We start from the raw sequence: 18,222 nt of genomic DNA on the forward strand, positions 1-18,222 counted from the left end.
GACTATGCTACATGGACCTGAGGAACAAGAAGTAGAAAGTTCCTTACATTCTTTAGTAAGACAAATGTGGACAGAGGGTAGAGAATAAAATCCATGGAAAATTTGCAAAGTTTCAACAGCTTCAGTGGTCCGGAACATGTCAAGGTATCCTTTCTAATGTGAAAGACAAGTCACTACACCTTGTACATCCACCATGAAGAGGAGCACTATATGTCAGAACTCTTTGTATTTTGGAGACACCATATACTATGTTTGGCTATACTTCTCCAATCATTTACTCAGCAACTTATGAGGCTGTCTGTTTTGAATGGATCCTGGAGCAAAAAAAGGGCTCTGCATGTTTAAGCTATAGTGCAAGTTGTACTTGGATCTTATGACCTAACAAGCACAATACTTACTTAAAATGTATGTGGCAGCCGGAGATACTGTATGAAGCCTCTGGCAAGCCCCAGTGGGAGAATCACAGAAGATATATGAGTCTTAGAGCAAAGTCATATACTCTTTGCCAATTTATTAGTTACCTATTGTTGCATAATAAATTACTTCCAAAACTTTAGGGGCCATCTTGGAGGCTGCCTACAATAACCAATGACAATTCACTACTTAAAAAGCAGCAACTCTCTTGCTACTGGGCTCCTGTAGAGACTGCATGATCATGGATCTAGTATATTCATTCATTCACTAGGACTGCTGTAACAAAGTACCACAAACTGGGTGGCTTAAACAACAGAAATTTATTATCTCTCAGTTCTAGGAGCTATAAATTCAAAATTGATAGATCACAGGATTGGTTCCTTTTGAGGACTATGAGACAAAGAAAGATCCACTGTGATATGGTTTGGCTGTGTCCTCACCCAAATCTCATCTTGAATTGTAACTCCCATAATTCCCACATGTTGTGGGAGTGACCCAGTGGGAGGTAATTGAATCATGGGGGACAGGTCTTTCCCATGTTGTTCTCATGACGGTGAATAAGTCTCACGAGATCTGATGGTTTTATAAAGGGGCACTCCCTTACACAAGCTCTCTTGCCTGCCGCCATGTAAGGCATGACTTTGCCCCTCATTTGCCTTCAGCCACGATTGTAAGGCCTCCCCAGACATGTGGAACTGTGAGTCAATTAAGCCTCTTTCCTTTATAAATTACCCAGTCTTGGGTATGTCTTTATTAGCAGTGTTGAGAACAGACTAATACAGTAAACTGGTACCAGGAGTGGGGTGCTCCTGTAAAGATACCCAAAAATGTGGAAGAGACTTTGGAACCAGGTAACAGGCAAAGGTTGGAACAGTTTGAAGGGCTCAGAAGAAGACAGGAAGATGTGGGAAAGTTTGGAACTTCCTAGAAACTTGTCAAATGGCTTTGGCCAAAATGCTGATAGTGATATGGACAATAAAGTCCAGGTTGAGGTGGTCTCATGCAGGTGAGGAACTTGTTAAGAACTGGAGCAGTGGTGACTCTTGCTATGTTTAAGCAAAGAGACTGGTGGCATTTTGCCTCTGCCCTAGAGATCTGTGGAACTTTGAACTAGAGAGAGATTATTTAGGGTATCTGGCAAAAATTTCTAAGCGGCAAAGCATTCAAGAGGTGACTTGGGTACTGTTAAAAGCATTCAGTTTTATGCATTAACAAAGAAATGGTGTGGAATTGGAACTTACATTTAAAAGGGAAGCAGAGCATAAAAGTTTGGAAAATTTGCAGCCTGATGATGCAATTGAAATGAAAACCCCATTTTCTGAGGAGAAATTCAAGCTGCCTGCAGAAACGAGGAGCCAAATGCTAATCACTAAAACAATGGGGACAATGTCTCCATGGCAAGTCAGAGGACTTTATGCAGCCCCTCCCATCATAAGCCAGGAGGCCTAGGAGACAAAAACGGTTTCATGGGCTAGGCCCAGGGCCTTACTGCTTTGTGCAGCCTTGGGACTTGGTGCCCTGTGTCCCAGCTGTGGCTAAAAGGGACCAATGTAGAGCTCAAGCCATTGCTTCAGAGAAGCAAGCCCCATGCCTTGGCAGCTTACATGTGGTGTTGGGCATGTGGGTGCACAGAAGTCAAGAATTGAGGTTTGGGGACCTATGCCTAGATTTCAGAGGATGAATGTAAACTCCCAGATGCCCAGGCAGAGGTGTACTGTAGGAGCAGAACCATCACAGAGAATCTCTACTAGGGCAGTGCAGAAGGGAAATGTGGGATATGAGCCCCTACACAGAGTCTCCTCTGGGGCACTGCCTAGTGGAGCTGTGAGAAGAGGGCCACCGTCCTCCAGACCCCAGAATGTTAGATCCAGGAACAGCTTGTTCCATGTACCTGGAAAAACCACATATACTCAATGCCAGCCTGTGAAAGCAGCCAGGAGGGGGCTTGAATCCCGCAAAACCACAGGGGCAGAGCTGCCCAAGACAATGGGAACCCACCTCTTGCATCAGCATGACTTGGATGCTCACATGGAGTCAAAGGAATCATTTTGGAGCTTTAAGATTTGACTGCCTCGCTGGATTTTGGATTTGCATGGCACTTGTAGCCCCTTCATTTTGACCAGTTTCTCCCATTTGGAATGGTTGTATTTACCCAATGCCTATAACCCCATTATATCTAGGAAGTAACTAACTTGCTTTTGATTTTACAGAGTCATAGGCGGAATGAACTTGCCTTGTCTCAGATGAAACTTTGGACTGTGGATTTTTGAGTCAATGCTGAAATGAGTTAAGACTTGGGGGACTGTTAGCATGGCATGATTGGTTTTCAAATGTGAGGACATGAGATTTGGCAGGGACCAGGGGTGGAATGATATGGTTTGGTGGTGTCCTCACCCAAATCTGATCTTGAATTGTAGCTCCCATGATTCCCATGTATTGTGGGAGGGACCTAGTAGGAGGTAAATGAATCATGAGGGTATGTCTTTCCTGTGCTGTTCTTGTGATAGTGAATAAGTCTCATAAGATCTGGTGATTTTACAAAGGGGAGTTCCCCTACACAAGCTCTCTTGCCTGCCATCATGTAAGACACGACTTTGCTCCTCACTTGCCTTCAGCCATGATTGTGACTCCCCAGCATGTGGAAGTGTGAGTCAATTAACTCTGTCTTTTATAAATTACCCAGTCTCAGGTATATCTTTATTAGCAGCATGAGAACAGATGAACACATACGGCAAGCTTCTCCTTGGCTTGTAGCTGCCATGTTTTCCTGTGTTTCTTCACATCATCTTCACTCTGTCTCTCTCTGTATCCAAATCTCTCCTTTTTATAAGATTATCAGTCATATTGGATTGGGGCCCACCCTAGTGACTTCATTTTAAATTGATTAACTCTGTAAAGACCCTATATTCAAATAATGTCACACTCTGAAGTCCTAAAGGTTAGGATTCTAATATACCTTCTGGGGAGACACAATTCAATCCATAACACCATAACACCAAGTAACTGCACAACCTAGCTACCCTGATGAACTGAGTGTCGCCTAATACACCACATGATAAAATTGGGCATTTGCAGGAACATTCTATTATTAAGTGAAAATTGTATCTACATGATAAAGGAGATAAGCCCATCAGGTCCACAAGACACAAGAAACTCAGACTAGCAGAAAACTTAGACTCTATGATGCCTTCTCCCACTGCCTCAATGTCTCTCAGTGCACACCTATAGCTTCACAAGGAGGTTCCTATAACCAGGCAACAGATGAGGGAAAGGAGTCAAAGTTACACAAAGTAAGCTGGCACTAGCAATAAGTAGATGGCTGCTGCATCAGAGTCCCTCCCAGGGATGTCCTGAAGCACAGCAGAAGGGGAAATCTTACCAACAAACAGAATTCTGAGCAGAACATCTGCTTTTCTATTTTGCAAGGAAAAAGAGATGGCCTGATGTAAGATCTACACTGACTCATCAGTGGTGGCTAATGTGTTGGCCAGCTGCTACCTTAAGGATTTGGAAAAAACAAGATTGAAAGACTGGTGACACAGAGGTCAAGGTGGGGGAGGCATGTGAAAGAGTCTCTTGAAATGGGCACAGGGTGTGAAGATATTTGCGTCTCATGGAGTGCCCTCCAGAGAACAAATTGACCTGTCCCGTGGATGTCAGCCAGCCTCCTGTTAGCTTCCTTGGAGCTTGCTGAATGTACAGTGAGTGCCATGGTGCTAGCATGGAGGTGAAGCACAGGCTCAACTCTCTGGACTTCCTTCACCGAGGCTGATGTGGCTACCACCAATGCTGAGTGAGCAAAATGCTGAGAGCAAAGGGCAGCACTGAGGCCCCTGTGGCACCATTCCCCGTAGTCCGTGTTAGATGGCCTCTCTTCACAGCATCAGCTCACAGGTCCAGTAACACCATTGACTCACCTTCATCAGCAGTTGGAAGAGGGAGGAGGAGAGTCAGTTTCAGCCTCTGGAGTTGGGGGTGAGTGAGGATACTGATGTATCACAAGCAACTAGTGGGCAAGGGGAAAACATGACTGAGTTCAAAAGCAATGTCTGGATTGGAAATAAAAGATGGAAAATTGAATTAATTCATAATCATGTGGTAATGCCCCATAGGACTCTGCATTCTTAATCTTTTACCTCTACTGATAGAGAGGCTTTGCTTTTCAGCTCCAGTGGACAAGCTGAAAAGGCCTGATCCTCTTATCTGCAAGAGTGGAAGTAATCAATGGGGGGGGGGGCACTAAAGGCAAATGTTTACCTGTGTATTTTATCGTGAAAGTGCCAAGGGTCCAGACCTCACCTCTCTTGTCCCACTTTATCTCCAGTACCTGGAAGAGAGGCTGGCACATTGTAACCTCTCAAACATCTGTGGATGAGTGGAATAAATGGGAGGATGTAGGAATGAATGAACGAATGAATAACCCTTCAGGGAATAATAACAGGGAGCTGGGGGAGGGAGAAGCCATACCTGATCTTTTACTCTTCTCCAAAACCCTTGAAAAGGACTGAACGATGAGAGGCCGCATAGACTAGCCATTAAGACCTTGAACTCCTAATTTAGGATCTACAACTTCCTAGCTGAATAGCTTGGCCAAGTTTTTTATTCTCTGTGCACAGGCTTCCTTCCTGTAAAACAAACACAGTAAATGCTTAGAGCAGCACCTGGGAAAAAGTCAAGTTCCACATACGTGTTACTGTCATTATTTTTGGCATCTTGATGAGTGTGTAAGCCTGCAAGACAATCGGGAAATTCTCTGGGGAGGGTGAATCCAGATACTCAGCTTCCAAGGGCCATTCATGAGGGAACAATCACCTTTTCTCTTTGCCTTTCATACAGCTTTAGACACCTCACTGCCTCCTAACATAACTTTCACTGGCAAGAGACGGAGGCCTGGGTTTTAGTTTCAGTTGCCAGTGGTGAGCTGTGTGAGTTTACCAAAGCCCCCTGCCCTCTCTGGGCCTCGGTCCCTCACCTGTCCACGCGAGGTTGGAGGAGCTGAACGCCGACGTCCTTTTCAGCTAAGAGGGAACAGGGTCCCCGCGTCGCCGACCCAGGGTCTGCGCATCTGAGGCCGCGCGCCCTTTCCCCTCCCCCACGGCTCCTCTGGGCCCCCACCCAGCGCCCCGGCTGCCGCCCAGCGCCCCGCACCGCCCTCAAGGGGCCCTCGCGGGCTCCCCCCGGCCGGGATGCCCGTGCCCCGCGCCCCGCGCGCCTGCTCCCGCGCCGCCTGTCCAGCAGCCTACGCGAGGCGCCTTTATACCCTGCGGGCTGGGCGCTCACTAATGTTTAACTCGGGGCCGAAACTTGCCAGCGGCGAGTGACTCCACCGCCCGGAGCAGCGGAGCAGGACGCGCCTCTCCGCCGCCCGCTGTGACTTCTGCTTGCGCTCCTTCACTGAACGCACACTTCCGAGGAGACGCCGATGATGAAGGTGAGTTCCGCGCCATGCACTTCCCCAGCCCACGGGGCGAGCTGTGGGGATCCCCTTCGCCAAACTCCCCAAATGGCCCAAAAGCTGGCGAAACCGGAGCAGGGACTTCCCTTAGGCGGAAGCCCCAAGACTACACTCTGACAGGTGAAGGGACGCCCCAGAGCTCTCTCTTAGCTCTCGGACTCTGGTTTCTGCTAGGACCCTGGCGTAGAGCTTTAAATGTCCCGGAAAGCCACCCACAAATCGCAGGCCTGAACTCAGGCAGGGGTAGAGAAACCAACACTAATGTGCTCTGAAGGCACAAGTTCAAGGGCACCCGCCTTAGAGAACTCCGACTGGCGCACTCCAGACGCCACCCCCACCCCCAGTCCACGGTGTCCCTCTTCTAACGCACTCCCACCTGCAAATCCTGCTGCCTCTGGAGCAGCTCCGACCCTCCTACGGAAACTGGGGCCACACGCTTACCTCTAATTGGACTTGATCTGCCCGGCTTGCAGACAACGTGGAAGGTTCTCCTGGGACTGCTGGGTGCTGCTGCGCTTGTCACCATCATCACCGTGCCCGTGGTTCTGCTGAACAAAGGCAGTAAGTTTGAAACATTTGAAAAAGATAGGACAGTTGGAGCTCAGGTCAGCCTCCGTCTTACCACGCGAAGGGAAACGAGGGATTTTGCGGGAGGTTGGACCAGTGCCCCGAGATGTAGCTGAGAAGGCTTCGCAGGCGTTGTTGCTGCTTGCAGAGCGGCAGCTGGATTCACTTCGCGGGGTCTTCAGTGTTTAGGCTTCAACTCTTGCCGCTTTCACGTCTTGTTATGTGTGATAAATGCATGTTTCCTGAAATTAGGGAGAGTCGGGATTTTAAAAATTTCAATTTTAAATTTACTTTGTAAAGTTTTAGATTTACACATAATTTTTAAGAAAAGTTTTTAGGTGTGATCTGCAAAGGAAAAAAGGCAATGTTTAAAGAACCCAAAGACAGCAGTAAGGATATCTGAAGTGGATAGGAAAAATGAGAAAGCAAGCCCCAAAATACAGTTGAGAGAAAAGTCGTTGCACGAGGAACCCAGATTGTTTTCCCTCAAGGGTGGTGAGAATTGAGTTGGAGGGTGGGGAGACAGGGAAGTAATTATTTGACCAATTTAGTAGTATTGCAGAGCTAAATCATAAAGCTGGTATACATGATAATATTTCAGAAGGGGCTGGAATCAGTGATGTTTTGGTGGATTCTTTTACTTAAAGACTTTCATGTCTTTTTAGCTTGCCTAAATGTATAACACTCAGATAATGGAATACTCACTGTAGGATGCAAGCAAGTGAGAATTACTAGTTTCAGTCTCCCCTGGCCTTACTTTCCTTTTAAACACTTGCTTCATTTCAGGATTACACACAACAAATTAACCAGTTAAAGGATTCTCTCTGGATGGTTTAGTCAACTGAGGAATGTAGAGTCTGTGCTTGCATACTCAAGGAATCTTATCTAGATTTCAGGATGACAGTTCAGAATTAGTTTGTGGAGCTATGAAAACCATGCTTGCTGTGCAATTCAAGGCCAGGGCAAAGGTGCCAAAGGTTAAATAACTGAATGGGTTGACTTACTGCTAGTGAAATTTGAAGAAACCAGTGATTGCTACTATTTTATACCATTAAATGACAGTCCACTTAAGCTTGACTCTTTTTTGTGGACTGTTAGAATATAACTATTTTCATAAAGCAACATTTTGTATAAACCATACATGCAAAGCCTCGTGGGAGAAGAATGTGCTAGTCGTACAATTGATAAATATAGGGCTTACAGGCTTACACTATGTTCCAGGCACTGTGTTAGTTGCTGCAGATACAAAGATTAAATTTTATAAATATAAATATAAAGGCCCCGACCTCAAGAACTGTATAAGCTGGTGGGAATATGCAAACAGATACGACTTGTTTTACATATATATGTGTGTATGTGTATGTGTGGATACACACATATATATAAATAGAAATAATCTGTCTAGCCTGTTTGTCTCCAAAACATAACTGAGGCATCACAGCATTGCTGGAAGTTTGGGTAAAACTGTAATTATCAGAACTTCCGTTAAAGCAAGTTGAAAGGAATACTGTATTTTGATAAGCCACTTGAGATGGCCAGTGAAATGCCCTAGGGATCTGAGGCTTGCTGTAGTTAACTCTGAGGATTTTGTTTTGCTAGGTAGGGTATACAGGCCGGGGAGAGCTGTTTTGCCATTTCTGCTAAACAGCACCTGCTGTCTTCTCCAAATGAAATTTGAACACATTTCAAGAATGGTCTCTTGAGGGGGACTTCCTGAGAGACTCACTTGTTTCCATATAACTACTCTTATGATTCAAAAGGATAACTTAGAGGTGCCTGAGCAAACTGCTTTGGAGGTCAGAAGGAACACTTCTGGGAAAGTCTCCGCCTCCCGGATTCCTGCCTCAGTCTCCCGAGTAGCTGGGACTACAGGCACGCACCACCATGCTCGGCTTATTTTTTGTATTTTAGTAGAGATGGGGTTTTACCATGTTGGCCAGGATGGTCTCTATCTCCTGACCTCATGATCTGTCCACCTCGGCCTCCCAAAGTGCTGGAATGACAGGTGTAAGCCACTGCTCCCAGCCGGGAGACTTCTTATAAGAAGTTTCTTTTGTGGAGAAGCTTGAATAGTTAACATCAGTTTCTGGAGATAAGATATTCCAGAAAATGTGAATGTCTTGTGTTTCAACACAGAGACATGAGATCACATCCCGTGTTAGGGATTATGAAAGGATCCAGAGCCCCAGAGGAGAGTGAATTTGATTCTAAGTTGGAGATGATGCAGTGAATGAGGTTTTGAGCACTCCTGAACTGTTGGCCATGACAGTGGGAAGGTGAGTTGCAATGGAGCAACACTGGAGGGGGAAGTGAGGGAAATGGCCCAGGGCACTTACAGTATAGGTCAGAATATGGAGGCTCCAGAGCTACTCAGAAATATGAATGACTGGACTTCAGTAACTGGTTAAACAGAGGGAGGTGAAGGAGAGGGTAGCTAAGGATATCTCTTGGACAGCCAGGTGGAGATGTTGTTTCATGGTGGCTTTATTTATTTACCACTCTAGTTATTTCTTGTCTGTATTTCTTAATTTGTATGTCTGTGTGTTTAAGGAAAAAAGGGAAGTCATCTTGTTAACACTTCTGCCTTATCATAGGAATAAAGATAAAAGCTCAAGAATGCAGCATTTTCACTAAATCAGCAATACCTTTCCTGGGCTGTGCCACAATAAAGGTCAGCATTCCTTACAAAAAAGTCAGTCATCACCCAAGAAATGCCCTCTATGTTGTCAATCAAGCTTTCAAGTAAACAAATACAGAGAAGGAAGAAAGGAAGGAAGTAGGGAGAAAGGAAATATGAAGGGAAAGGAAAGGAAGAAGGAAAGAAGGAAAGGAATTTGATAGAAAAACAAAGCAAATACCTAAATTACGGGAAAACTAAAGCATTAAACAGCCAAAAGGAAGGAGGAAGCAAACCCAAGTTCATCTCCTAAGAGGTTGATTTAAGAGGTCAAGTATTTCCATATGAAATGCATACTTTAGCAAAACTAGACACACCCAGAACAGGAGGGGGGCTAGTGAGTGGGGAGCCAGAAAGAGAGAGAGAGTGAGAGAAAGAGAGAGAGACAGAGAGAGAGAGAGGCTTAATACTGGACTATTGCCATATATTTAAGAATAAAAACTCCTTGAATTCAGATTATTCATTTCACCAAGCACAATTAAAAGTTCACTCTCTTCTGTGTATATAATAAATGATTGTATGTTTTAAAATTTTTTCAATCATCCTACTATAGGAGGATATTGCATATGTAAGCATTCAGTTTCTTCAAGAATCAGTGAGAAATATATAAAAATACTTGTATGGAATTGTAGAACTCTTCATGGCTTAGGGGTAATAAAATTCTCACGCAGCATTTATGATTTCTTTATTTTTTCTTTTATATTATATTATATGCTGAAATTGGAAATATTTGGTTATCTGTCAAATAGTTTTATTATTACTGAATTTTATTATGGAATAGAATTATATCTCTTCTTTTGCTCTTTTCACTGCTTTAAGTAGTAAATTTCCTCTACACCTTCTTTCGGTGGAAAGGAAATTTGACTGCTCACCCATCAGTATCCATCAGTAATAAGAGAAAACCCAAATGTGAAGGAGACAGGAATAATCAGAGAGAAAAGATAGCATCTATGAGGTTTGCCTGAGGAAGTCCAGGATCTCTTCCAGGTTTAAAAGCACAGAAATGAGCCTGAATGAAAGCTTTGTACATTTCAGGGGACAATTTCTAAACAGTATGCTCTGTAAAAACTGGAGCTGACTCCAGCTTGCTCAGTTAACTATTGTCAACCTTTGTGGAATGCTCATGAGGTCAGCAAGTTAGTCTTTTTCAGGCCAGTTATTTTGGCTTTTGCTTCTCTAGCCATAACATATGCCTTAAGTTTCTCTATCTTAGAAATCTCTGCCTCTCTTCTCAAAGAGGATCAGAAAGAGAGAGAAAATGAAGACTATTTATCCAGTTGATGGTCAGAGAAAGATAATATAAAAAGAGTGGAGATGGATCGTGTCTTTCAAATTTTATGACTGAAGAAAGTACTGAGGCCCATGGAGAACATGGCTGTAAATAACATGCAGGAGTGCCTTACTTGAGGAAGAGAAGGCAAGCAAGCATACAATAATAGCGAATATGCATTTACTTTTATTAAGTGTTAAATTTGGGGCTGAGGGCTTTCAATGTATTTTTCATTTAACTCGAAGAACAACTCTTTGAATGAGAGGTACTATTACCCTCTCCATTCCTACAGAAGATTTATAAAAACTTCGAGGGGATACTTTAGTTATTTATAATTGTGTAATGAATCGCCTCAGAACTTAAAACAATAAATATTTGTTATCTCATAGTTTCTGTGTATAAGGAATTTTGGAGTGGCTTAGTTGGGTGGTTTTGCCTCAGGGTCTCTCATGAGGTTGTAATCAAGATGTTATCTGAAAGCCTGACTGGAGCTAAAGGATCCCCTTCCAAGTTCACTCATGTGACTGTTAGCCAGAGGCTTCAGTTCCCTAGTGTATGGGCCCCAGTTCCCCACCATGTGGGAATTATATTATAATTTCATGACTTCTAATCTCTGTGTGCTAAACGTTCTAAAGAAGAGCCTACTGCTGATGCCTTCATTCCTATATAAAGCTGTATACAGGCAATGACTGACATCTCAAGCTTTTGAATGGTTCTGTTTAGTAGTATTAGTAGTAATAATAGGTCCAGATTTACTTACTTGCACGAAATTATACTTAGGATAATATGGTAGCTACTTTCCCTTAGAATGAAGGATCCAAGAGAGGAACTAAGCAGGAAACTGAGCTGCCTTTTATGACCTAGCCTCAGAAGTGGCAGGTATATCATTCCTTCTGCTGTGTACTATTGGTCACACAGACCAACCCTGATACAACGTGGGAGGGCACTATACAAGTGCATAAATACCAGGAGGTGGAGATCGTTGGGAACCATGATGGAGGCTGGCTCCAATGACTATCAAAGAAGTTAAGGAACTTGTTTAAAGTTCCACAAAGTTGGGATTCATACTCAGGCAATGTGACTTTACAGCTGACACTCAGTACTGTTCAACTGCATATCATTCTGTCAGCTTGTAATCAAGTATAAAATCAACTTGGCCATATTGGCATAATTGTTATAACTTCTCATTTGCATAGCTATATTATCATTTCATGGCTTCTAATCTGTGGGGAAAAGAAAGATCAGACTGTTACTGTGTCTATATAGAAAGAAGGAGACATAAGAGACTCCATTTTGTTCTGTATTTGAGATGCTGTTAATCTGTGACCCTACCCCCAACCTTGTCCTTGCAAGAGACATGTGCTGTGGTGACTCAAGGTTTAACGGATTTTGGGCTGTGCAGGATGTGCTTTGTTAAACAAGTGCCCGAAGGCAGTATGCTTGTGAAAAGTCATCACCATTCTCTTAATCTCAAGTACCCAGGGACACGTACACTGCCAAAGGTCGCAGGGACCTCTGCCTAGGGAAGCTAGGTATTGTCCAAGGTTTCTCCCCATGTGATAGTCTGAAATATGCCCTCGTGGGAAGGGAAAGACTTGATGGTCCCCCAGCCTGACACCCGTGAAGGGTCTGTGCTGAGGAGGACTAGTATAAGAGGAAAGAAGCCTCTTGGCAGTTGAGATAGAGAAAAGAATCTGCCTCCTGCCCGTCCCTGGGCAATGGAACATCTCTGTGTAAAACCTGATTGTATGTTCTATTTACTGAGAAAGGAGAAAAACTGCCTTAGGGTGAAAGGTGGGACTTGCTAGGGCAATGCTGCTCTTTATGCGCTAAAAAGGTTTATGGAGATGTTTACATATGCATATCAAGGCACAGCACTTTTCCTTAAACTTATGTCACAGAGATCTTTATTCATATGTCTTACTGCTGACCTTCTCCCTACAATGATCCTATTATCCTGCCACTTCCCTTTTTCTTTGATGGTAAAAATAATGATCAATAAATACTGAGGGAACTCAGAGACTGGTGCCAGCGTGGGTCCGCTGTATGTTGAGCGCCGGTCCCCTGGGCCCACTTTTTCTTTCTCTATACTTTGTCTCTGTGTCTCATTTCTTTTCTCAAGTCTCTTGTTCCACCTAACGAGAAACGCCCACAGGTGTGGAGGGGCAGGCCACCCCTTCATAATCTCTGTGTGTTCAGTATCCTGAGGAAGAGCCTACTTCTGCTGTCTTCATTCTCATATAAAGCTGTATGTATATAGGCAATGACTGACATCTCAAGCTTTTGAATGGTTTTGATTTTTAGTATTAGTGGTAATAATAGATTCATATTTACTTACTTGCACTAAATTACACTTGCTTTGCTTCTGATGTAAGTTAAATTATTTCATTTGATCTTCACAGAGAAGTTCATGTTAGAGAGATATATTAATATCTTGACTTTTTACATGTGAAAGTTTAGGGGTTTGCAAGTAAGTACTGGATCTTGGGAATGCAAACTTTTTGGCTACCAACCTTCCCTGAGCCTGCTGGTTCCCCTGAATGGCTAATTTATAGAAATGTCTTGGTGAGAGTTTTTTGGAGTTAATGTTTAATCATTACTTTATGGTTGGATGCTAATCCTTTCATTGCTGTAAATCAATATCTTGTAAATATTTTTACCTTTAGTCTTCACAGCTCCATTACGACCTCCAAAAGAGGGTGTGTCTCTCAATTTGAGAGTAACCTAAAACCATGAAATTAGAACTTCTGAGTAAACTGTTTTATTATTTGCCAAACATTGTATTGTTTTATATTGTTCCTCAAAATTGTAACTTCCTAGGAAGCTTTTAAAATTTTGAAGATAAGCTATGTGCTTTCTTTAACTGGGGGCATTAATGTGCACATTTCTTAATTATTTGGTTCAGTGAGGAAGCAAGTAGACCTATGAGTTCAGGTCACATAATTCAGCATCTAAGGCCCTAGAAGAGGAGGTAATGTAAGACAGAGCCAAAGCCACCAGATATTTTACTCATGGCACTCAGGAGCCATGGTGGCTCAGGATACATAATTGAGGTAGAGGGAGTAGGACAGGTGAGTATCAAGCAGGTCTTATCATCCACCCTTTCCCTGACTTCTTAAAACCGGGGACCCCAAAACTGAGCTTAGTGGCCCCTGGGGCCCTAATGCCATTTCTGTGGAACCCTCTTTTCTTGTTTTCCTCAGTTGTTCTAAAGCCCACCCTGCTCAAACTCATCTCCATAAGTGTCATGGATGACTCTTATTTCTCTATTATAGTCTTACACTATTTGATTACAGGCATAAACCTCTTTTAGTATGAGATTTAAAACCTCTTCAGGGCCAAGGTCCTACAGTGGCCAGAGACAATATTTTTCAATTCAAAAACATATATGAAATGTTTACTTCATGTCAAGTGTTACTGAAGGTATGGGAGTAGGGGGATATGGCTATTGAAGGTTTACTGCATGTCAAGTGTTACTGAAGATATGGGGAATATGGCCTGCTGTGATTGCATATTTGTCTCTTCCAAATGTCATGTTGAAATTTGATCTCCAGTGTTGGAGGTGAGGCCTAATGAGAGGTATTTGCATAATGGGATCAGAGCCCTATCACAGGGGTGAGTGAGTTCTTGTTCTATTAGTTTCCATAACAGCTGATTATTAAAAATAGCCTGGCACCTCCCTCTTTCTTGCTTTCTTTCTCACCATGTGATCTCAGCACATGCCAGCCTCCCCTTTAACTTCTGCTATGAGTAGAAGCAGCCTGAGACCATCATCAGATGCAAATACCCAATCTTGAACTTTCCAGCCACCAGAATCATGATCCAAATAATCCTTTCCAAAAAAATAAACTACTAGCTTCAGATATTCCTTTATAGCAACACAAAATGAGCTAAGATCTGGCCCTAAGCAGTATAGATAATGTCCCTGTTCCACTGGACCTTTACAATCCACAGAGCAGGCAAATTATAGGCGAGTGCAAAAATAATTTCAGATGGTAACAAATGCTATGACAAAAATAAAGTGGGATAGAGAGGACTGATAGACACAGAAAGGAGTTTCTCTCTTATTCCAAGCATGATTTTGAGCTCCTGGAGGATTTCAACGTGAGTGTGATATGATCTTTTCACATTTCAAGAATATGCTCTGGCTCTTGTGTGGACAGTAGTTTGGGGTTGGTGTGGTTTGTCCAGGTGATCGATGATGGTGGCTTGTACAAGGACGGTAGCATTGCAGGTGAAATTAAGTTGTTGTTGTTTTTTTTTTTTTTAAGAAATGCAGGATTTTGGAGTAAGACAATGGGCAGGCATGTGAAGAGTGAGGGAAGAAGAGAAGGTAAGGATGGCTCCTCCGACAGCTGGCTAGATAGCTTAAGTGAAGAATTTCTCTTGCCTCCTGGCTGTTTCCTTTTCGTAAGAGCTTGTTTGCAGAGGTTCCTCTAGTTTAACTCCCCTTTCCTATGGGATCAGCCTTCCCCTTTCAAGGATGTGCTCAGGAACACCTCCTACTTCATACTTACCCAGCACAGACTTCTTGACAGAAGGTAATTCTCCAACTTGGCAAATATTTATTGAGGATTTTCTACATGCCAGGTACTTTGTGGGTCGTTAGGAATAGAAAGACAATAGATATGGCCTTTGTCCTCAAATTATTGACAGCATTAAAGGATGCATAAACATTAACTATAATCAAAAGAGCTAAGTGCCCTTCTAGTAAATGATCAAAGTGCTATGGAAGCACTAGTGACCAAATGATAAATGCTGCCCCGGGAAGTTTCTACATAACCAACCGAGCATAAAGCATTAATAATTAGTGGGTCTTAATACAATCCTTCCTATCCTTCAGCCACCAAACTGGCTCTGAGGCATGCAGTGCACCTCCATGTCGGTCCTCACTGACTTACAGTCCCCTGATGCTGTAAGAGGATTGTATCAGGATGTTTTGGGCTTCAAGGAACCCAATACCTGGCCAAAAATTATTTGAATGATAGTGTTTTATTATTGTGTTGTCATTAGCATCTTTTATAATTGGAAGTGCAGAAGTAAAGTGGTTCTTGAGTTTGTTAATGTAATGGCCTGAACACATCAAGAACACGGGGCCTTTCCACCTTTCAGCTCTGCCATCCTTGGAGTTTTGTCCTTTGACCTCCAGTATGTCATCATCTCATGGTGGAGCATGGCTTCTGCAGCTCAGCCCAGCACTTGCTCATACAGCTCTTTCACAAGGCAGAAGAGGATGCTGTTCCTCATTCATGTTCTGCTGTATCGGGGAGGAAAACCATTTCCATAAGTCCTCTGACCGGACACAAACTTTCAGATCTTATTGGCTACATTTGTCTCACTTGTCCATATCTAAACCAATCACTGGCAAGGAGAAAGAATTGCCGTGATTGAACTAGACTAATCAAGACTCACCTTTCTAGGGCTGGAGAGTATCTTCCTTTGCTAGCACATGGAAGGAGAAGGGCAAATACCGAAGTTGAATTGAAAATTCTGAAAGACAGAAATTGGGGGGACGGCCTATGTAGGCATATCGTGTATTTGGTTATTGCTCTCTTTTCATTACATTAGAAAGATTTAATTTTTCAACAAAAGAGGACAGACATCAAGCCAGCTCTGATCTCCAAAAATCTGGAGCGGCAATTCTCTCCTTTCCTTCTCCTCACTTTCTTTCCTAACTGGGTTTATTGCAAACCAGTGTGCTTTGTTGCTGCCTTTCTGATCTCAAGGACATTTTGACTTCAGTTCTTTCTTTCTCTTGGCATCCTAAGTGATCAAGAGGAGGAAATAATTGAATTGCAATATTAAAATATAAATCTGAGACAATAGAGCAGGACAGAAACATCTGAGGGGAATTACTCACAATTTACCCCTAGAAAATCCACATAAACTATCATATTTAATCCAGTTCATAATAGCAGAAAGTGGCAGAAATAGTCAACATAAAATAAGATGGGCAAAGTTTTTTAAAAATGCTAAAACTTAGATCTGCGAAAGTTAACCCAGGAAAGTAGGACTTAAAATATTTAATAACCATAAAAATAAAATAAATAAATGAATAACAGAAGCAAACAAAATAACCTCACAAGGCCTAAAAGCTATAATTTAATCTAACAAGGGCAAAAAAAAAATCTACTTGATGACTCAAATCTTTATTTTAAAATTTCCAGGGAAAAAATTACTCTGCATGGTAATGATTTTCTTAAAATGAGAAGAGTTTGGCTGTACTGAAAGGAGAACCCAGAACCCAGCAGCCAGTGGACCTTTATTTCTTCCTGGCAATCTGGCCCTATTTTCCCTGTCTGCTCACTCACTACTTGCTCTTCTAGTGAACTATTCCAGGTATCTCCTCTCCTCTCAAACTTCCAACATCTCCACCCCATGCAAATTCATAGCTAAAGACCTGGCTTCCTGTTTTGATAAGAAAACTGAAACCATTAGAAGAGAACTTCAGTTCTCACCGGCTCATCAATGCATTCACCTGCATCGGCTCCCCTCCCAAGTTAGGGGAATGAATGCTCAGGCTCCTATCCAAGACCAAGCCCTCTGTTTGCGCCGTGGGTCCCATCCCTTTTGCTTACTGAAAGTTTAGACTCCAGCTATCCCTTTGCATGTGGCATCATCATTTTTTCCATCCCTATTTGATCATGAACAGGCAATAGTGTCTCATATTCTTAAAAAAAAATAAGAAGGAAAGTATCTTTTTCCACCCTCATCCCTGCCAACCTACCACTTCCTTTCTCTGCTCTCTTTACCACAAAACTTCTTAAAGAGTTTCTATTATCACCGTCTGTTATCCCTCTTCTTTTTTTTTTTCCTCTTAAGCCCCCTGGAATAAGGGTTATCCCCACCACACCACTAAAACAGCTCAGTTCTTGTCAAGGTCCCTAATCTCTGTGTTGCCGATCTGGAGTTGCTTCTCACTCTGCGTCTCATGTGCCTGTCAATTAGTCATCCTTCTTCTCCACCTCCCCTCAGGGCTCTCACTCTCTCCTGGTTGTCCTTCTACCTCACTGTGCAGTCCTTGCCAGCCTTCTTAGGTACTCTTCCTGATATCTTCAACTTCTCACCTTGGACTACTCTGGGGCTCCCTTGGCAACTTTCCAATTTTATCTGCAAACCGGACCTTTTACTGAGCTCTAGGTGCAGTATACAACTGCTTACTGGACATCTCCATTCGGAGGTGATATTGGCATCTCGTACTGACATCTTCTAAAACACTTTGTTTTCCCTTAGTATATTTTATCTCAGCAAGTGGCAATTCCACTTTGTAGCTACTGAGGCCAATATCCATGCAAGTTCTCCTCAACTCCTCTCTTTCATTCACAAGTCACATCCAATGCGTCAGCAGTTTTATCATCTGTATCTTCATATTCTCTCAGAGTTTGACCATACCTCACCACCTCATCTCCTACTACCCTGGTCAAAGACACAATTGCCCGTCCCCTAAATTATTGCCAACATCTCTCTTTCTTTTTCTTACTTCCCCCTGTGGTGTATTCTCAACACAACAGACAAGGTGATTGTGGTAGGCAGAATTCTAAGATGACCCCCAAGAACTCCCGCCTCCCCTCCTGTGTACTAATCTCTGAGATTGCGGCTATGATGGATTTTCTTCCTGTAGTTAAGTTTCGTTATAATGCACAGTCAGCTTTAAGAAAGGGAGATTACCTGCTTGGGCCTGACTGAATCACATGAACCGTTTAAAAGCAGAGTTTCTCTGACTAGTCACAGAACAGGCAGTCAGGAATCCCAGGCATGAGAAGGATTTGACATGCCATTGCTGACTTGGAAGACAGAGGGGCCATATGGCCAGGAATGTGGGTCATCTCTAGGAGGTGA

The 18,222-nt window shown here is 43.1% G+C and overlaps 1 protein-coding gene and 1 long non-coding RNA gene across 6 annotated transcripts in view; one reads left to right on the forward strand and one right to left on the reverse strand.

Moving 5' to 3' along the window:
* Positions 1–3,119: 3,119 nt before the first annotated feature.
* LOC117094947 lies at positions 3,120–6,383 on the reverse strand. Of its 3 annotated transcripts, XR_004441740.1 has the most exons (5): positions 6,246–6,383; positions 4,882–5,039; positions 4,714–4,779; positions 4,551–4,617; positions 3,120–4,463 (listed from the first exon to the last, which is right to left on the reverse strand). It is a non-coding gene; the product is annotated as an uncharacterized LOC117094947 (long non-coding RNA). The 3 variants fall into 3 exon arrangements; XR_004441739.1 differs by having other exon boundaries at positions 3,120–4,617; XR_004441741.1 differs by lacking the exon at positions 4,551–4,617 and having other exon boundaries at positions 3,120–4,420; positions 4,672–4,779.
* DPP4 (dipeptidyl peptidase 4) overlaps positions 5,121–18,222 on the forward strand; it is an 85,368-nt gene continuing 72,266 nt past the window's right edge. For 2 of the 3 annotated variants that reach the window (XR_004441738.1, XM_033231300.1), the window contains exons 1-2: positions 5,121–5,845; positions 6,343–6,430. Coding sequence is in view for 2 of the 3 variants with exons in the window: in XM_033231300.1 (XP_033087191.1) it covers positions 5,837–5,845; positions 6,343–6,430 (97 nt within the window). In the remaining variant the exon portion in view is untranslated. The remainder of the gene's footprint in view (positions 5,846–6,342; positions 6,431–18,222) is intronic. The other variant, XM_033231301.1, reaches the window with a different exon arrangement.

This window comes from Trachypithecus francoisi, unplaced genomic scaffold, assembly GCF_009764315.1.
Source record: "Trachypithecus francoisi isolate TF-2019V2 unplaced genomic scaffold, Tfra_2.0 Lachesis_group13, whole genome shotgun sequence".
NCBI classification, from domain to species: domain Eukaryota; kingdom Metazoa; phylum Chordata; class Mammalia; order Primates; family Cercopithecidae; genus Trachypithecus; species Trachypithecus francoisi.